General features: G+C 43.2%; 1 protein-coding gene across 1 annotated transcript in view; it reads left to right on the plus strand.

Moving 5' to 3' along the window:
- Nucleotides 1-5,174, plus strand: part of LOC111968393 (connector enhancer of kinase suppressor of ras 1) — a 62,179-nt gene that overhangs the window by 21,406 nt on the left and 35,599 nt on the right. The window contains 2 exon segments of the mRNA XM_070445068.1: nt 3,457-3,525; nt 4,320-4,448. Of these exon segments, the coding sequence (XP_070301169.1) occupies nt 3,457-3,525; nt 4,320-4,448 (198 nt within the window).

A 5,174-nucleotide genomic window follows, 5' to 3' on the forward strand; every position in this document is an offset into this window, starting at 1 on the left:
TCAGCCTTGAGATAATTGAGACATGGATTGTGTATGTGTGCCATTCAGAGGGTGAATGGGCAAGACAAGAGATTTAAGTGCCTTTGAATGAGGTATGGTAGTAGGTGTCAGGTGCACCAGTTTGAGTCAGGAACTTCAACGCTGCTGTGTTTTTCACGGCCAACAGTTTCCTGTGTGTATCAAGAATGGTCCACCACCCAAAGGACATCCAGCCAACTTGACACCCACTGTGGGAAGCATTGGAGTCAACATGGTCCAACATCCCTGTGGAACGCTTTCGACACCTTGTAGAGTCCATTCCCCAAGACGAATTGAGGCTGTTCTGAGGGCAAAAGGGGGGGGGGGACTCGATATTAGGAAGGTGTCCTGAATGTTTTTCTACACTCGGTGTACAGCACTCGGTGTACAGCACTCGGTGTACAGCACTCGGTGTACAGCACTCGGTGTACAGCACTCGGTGTACAGCACTCGGTGTACAGCACTTTTAGAACTGAAGTAGAATGTAATTGGAGAGACGTTTTGGGGTTTGATTGCTGTGTGAGATGTTCAATTATGTTGCGACTTTTGGCTAATTAATATTCAAGATAATTGATCAGATTTATTTGATTAATTTGGTTATCCTATCGAAATTAATCTGAGGGGCACCATTACGGGTTGGATTATAGAGAGGCCCTTAAATTAATTCTCAGTAGTTATCGTTAATTGTTATACAATGAATTGACTATATTCTCATTCTGAACAGTCGAGAAGCTCTGAAACCTCAAGCACCCAATCGCTTGCAAATGAACTCAACGCCACAAATAATTCACTGAAGGTTTTATTCTCTCAACCCTGTCCTTCAGAGCCCAATGGCATGGGCTATTACCATTACATTTTCAATGCACTTAACTCTAAACAAAACCCCATAGGAGTAATGGCTTGTATTGCCTTGACATGCGGAAGGTGTGGTGTTCTGTATATGAGTGTGTGTGTGTGTGTGCGCGCGCCCTTGCATGCGTGTGTGAATACTGTGTATTTATAAATGCAATTTGTTAGCTYACATCAGTCTGCCATAGAGGGAGACTTAACAAGTGCTCTGTAAAAACCCACAAATATCAGGGGATTACCACGCTAGATAGAATCAGTAGGAAACATGAACCTCGTGGCATCGTCTGTAAGCCAGTATAATCACAGTATAATGATGCCGCTATTAACTATAAAGGCGTAATGTTTATCACAAGCTGTTAGTGGGAGGGCTGTTCGCACTTCATACCGCTCTGGGCAAAAGTAGTCCACTATATAGGGAATAGGGTTCCATAGGGCTCTGGGCAAAAGTAGTCCACTATATAGGGAATAGGGTTCCATAGGGCTCTGGGCAAAAGTAGTCCACTATATAGGGAATAGGGTGCCATTTTGGATGCACCTACTGGCCTATTGAAGACAGATTTCTAACACAGCCAGTGCATTACCTGTGTTGCACACGTTATTTTTGTATTTATTTATTTATTTAACCTTTTATTTAACTAGGCAAGTCAGTTAAGAACAAATTCTTATTTACAAGGATGGCCAAACCCTAACCCGGATGAAGCTGGGCCAATTGTGCGCCGCTCTAATGGGACTCCCGATCACAGCCGGTTGTGATACAGCCTGGAATCGAACCAGGGTCTGTAGTGACTCCTATTGCACTGAAATGCCACTCGGGAGTTATCTAGATTGATTAGTGGGGATTTAGTGTTGTGAAAAGAGAATGGCTACTTAAATTAGTGAAATGATCGTAGGTGAAATAGCGGAGTGAAATGTCCTGATTGGTTGAAGGAGGTTGCATAGTTAGGGCCAGGAGTTTTCTTACCATGTGACCTGATTATGAATTMCTCTATAGCAGAGGTGTCAAACATGGTTTGAGTAAACATTTTAGATGTATTTTTTATATTTGGGGGGGGGTAACTCAATGTACTTTAAAATGACTGAAACCAAATTGAAACTAGAAATAAAGGACCTCCATTCATACAGTATCTTGACTGTGTCCAGCTCGCTAGTAATCACCGAAATGAAAGCTAGACAGTCACGGAGCATCGGGGGGGAAAAAAACAAAACTTTTTTTTATTTTTATTTACGTGGGAAATATAACCAATTTTCAGTGTGGGCCCACCGGACCTRGTTGAAGACCAAACACAGCCCCTGGGGCTAAATGAGGTGAACACACCTGCTCTACAGGCTGTTACTAGGCCCTGGAGGTTTTCTTTGTCAGGTGACCAGGAAAAACTCTTTGCACTACACATATTGTTTACATATAAGCAACTCCATTCCGACAGTAAAATCCATCCTGACTCGGTTATGTCTGAAACTAGCCTGGTCCCAGATTTCTACGTGCTTTTGCCTTCTCCATTGTCATTGTTTGYCATGACAATTCCATAAGAAGTTTGCAAGAGAGCAGAAACCAACTGGCATCCAGGCTAGGATACTAACTCTACTGAACCCGCTTGAACAGTACATTGAAGTAATGAGTGATGAATGAGGTTTATCCGGACTTTATAGGCTGGGGCTTGGTTTTACTCYCCCAGTCAGATGAAGGCTTGCCAGGGAAGGGAGAGGGAACAGCGTTTTAGTACAATCTCTCCTCTGGGACAGCCTGCCTGGGATAAAGATGGCTACTCCTAATGGAGTCTATCTGAAACATTCTAGATGCCACCTAACTTCCGAGAGAGAGATTCTATTTGTTTATTATTAGGATCCCCGTTAGCCGACGCCAATGGCGACAGCTAGTCTTAGTGGGGTCCGTCTCATAACGAAAAATACATTACAGACAAAATACTTTACAATTGACCTACATTTACATGAGATAGAAGGGAGTTCCATGCACTTATGATACTGTACTTTTCCCTGAATTTGTTCTGGACCTGGGTACTGTGAAAAGACCCCTGGTGGCATGTCTAGTGGGGTAAGTGTGCACATTGAGTGTGGCGTCAAAAATGCCCTGCGGTACACCACACTTTACATGTTTGACATAAGAGAAGCTTCCATTAAAGAAAATCCTCTGAGTTATATAAATTGATTGATAGATCTGAATACACAATATGGCAGAGGTTGAAAAACCATACAGTAAGTTCTCAACAATAGGTTATGGTAAATAATATTAAAGGTTGTACTGAAATCTACCAGTACAGCTCCCAAAATAAAAAAAATTAAACCAATCATCAGTCATTTGTTTCAGTGCAGTACATGTTGAATGCCGTTCTCTATAAGCATGCTGAAAGTCTTGTTCATGTTTACAGGGAAATAGCAGTGTATTTGGTACGCAATTACTGACATGACAAGAGGAAAACTGATGATGCACTACCCAATTTAGAAATTGCACCTTGCATTGAACCAGTCAAAGGTCAAAACACAGTGGATTCCACATCCATCATGAGGCTGTAATGTGCTGTGACTGTCATACAGTCTCCAATATTTGTGTATCTATCTGCTTACCTTTGGCAGTCACCCGCTGACTTCTGTGACAAGATATTAGCTGGGGACGAGGTGATCCAAGTCAATGACCAAATAGTGGTGAGTATATTGAGCACACACACACACACACACACACTGGCTGAGTCTGGCCCAGCCAAGCATGATTAATAATGATTATGATTATGACTGTAATAACGTTATCTGCCACAGTGGAGACTTGATCTGATAGTCATTGTCATTATCAGAAATAATGAGAGAGTTGAGCCATCAAGGTCCTAATAGTGTAACTCAAAGACCATGGGTGTTAACTGGTAATTGAATTCACATATCGCTATAAGAATTGATTCCATTCCATTAAATAAAACATCTAATTGATTTCTTGGAAAAAAGTGAATCAGTGGACCCAGATCTGTTTATGCTGTCTTGCCAGARCATGACCACAGGAGTTGGCTACAGTAGATGGCACAAACGAGATCTCGGACCAGGCTAAATCAATGCTGTACAACATTGGAATTTCCATTGTGTTGAATGAATAGGTTGCACTGTATGTTGTGACGTGTTACTTTCTTTTTGTCATATTAGTGTAGGTCATAGTAGACTTTTTTTGAAGTAGTATTTCAGCGGTGCTTGATTGAGCTTGTCTGGAGCAAATAGAACCAATGGGAAAAGTCCCAAAAGTACAAAGCCCACCCATTTGGCACTGCAGGCAGGRTCTAGCACAGGGGTGGGCAACTCCAGTCCTCGGGAGCCTGATTGGTGTCACAGTTTTGCCCCAGCCCCAGTTAACACACCTGACTCCAATTTAGCCTATACTATTCAATTCCAGGTCTATGTCATTATGAACTATCTGGGTCTATATAAACTACAAGTCCCATGGTGCTGTGCTCTGTCAGGTTGGCTGGAGCAGGAATAACCTGTTGAAGAAACTACAGGAGAACCCCAGTGGGGTGACCCTGGTCCTCACGAAGGTCCCCGTGTCCCTGAATCGCAAAGACACACCCCAACAGCCCCCCTGCCAAAAGGTTGGTTATTATACAGTGTGAAACGCATACACACACACACACACACACACACACACACACACACACACACACACACACCACATTCTTATTTTCTTCAGGCCCATATTCACCACTACCTACGTTCAACATTCCACCACAGACTGGACCCAGGATACATAGTATCAATACTCACTAGTTCATCATAAGTGACTTTCTCCTGACCACTGGTACTGACAGAACATACTGTAGTACATATATGTCAGAGTCAAGGCCCGCGGGCCACATCCGGCCCGCGAGAAGGTTTTTTACGGCCCCTGGGATGATCTTGATTTATTATTAGAACCGGCCCGCAGACCGCAGCAAGCCGGCAGCCCGCAGATCTTTTACACGCACCAATACTACATTTCCCACAATGCAACGGTGAGCTCTCTACCAGTGCGTTCCCGAGCGCACAGTTGGCTGATAAAATAGGTATGCTTGCCGCTGACTTTCGACGCCGATTTGCTGACTTTGAAGCACAAAAAAGCAGGTTGGAACTGCTCGGTAACCCATTTTCAGTTGAAACGCATACACACGTGCATGCATACACACACACACACACACACACACACATTCTTATTTCTTCATGCCATATTACCACTACTACGTTAACATTCCACCACAGACTGGACCCAGGATACAAGTATCAATACTCACTAGTTCATATAAGTGACTTTCTCCTGACACTGGTATGACAGAACATACTAT

The sequence above is a fragment of the Salvelinus sp. IW2-2015 genome, linkage group LG9, assembly GCF_002910315.2.
Source record: "Salvelinus sp. IW2-2015 linkage group LG9, ASM291031v2, whole genome shotgun sequence".
Classification (NCBI taxonomy): Eukaryota; Metazoa; Chordata; class Actinopteri; order Salmoniformes; family Salmonidae; genus Salvelinus; species Salvelinus sp. IW2-2015.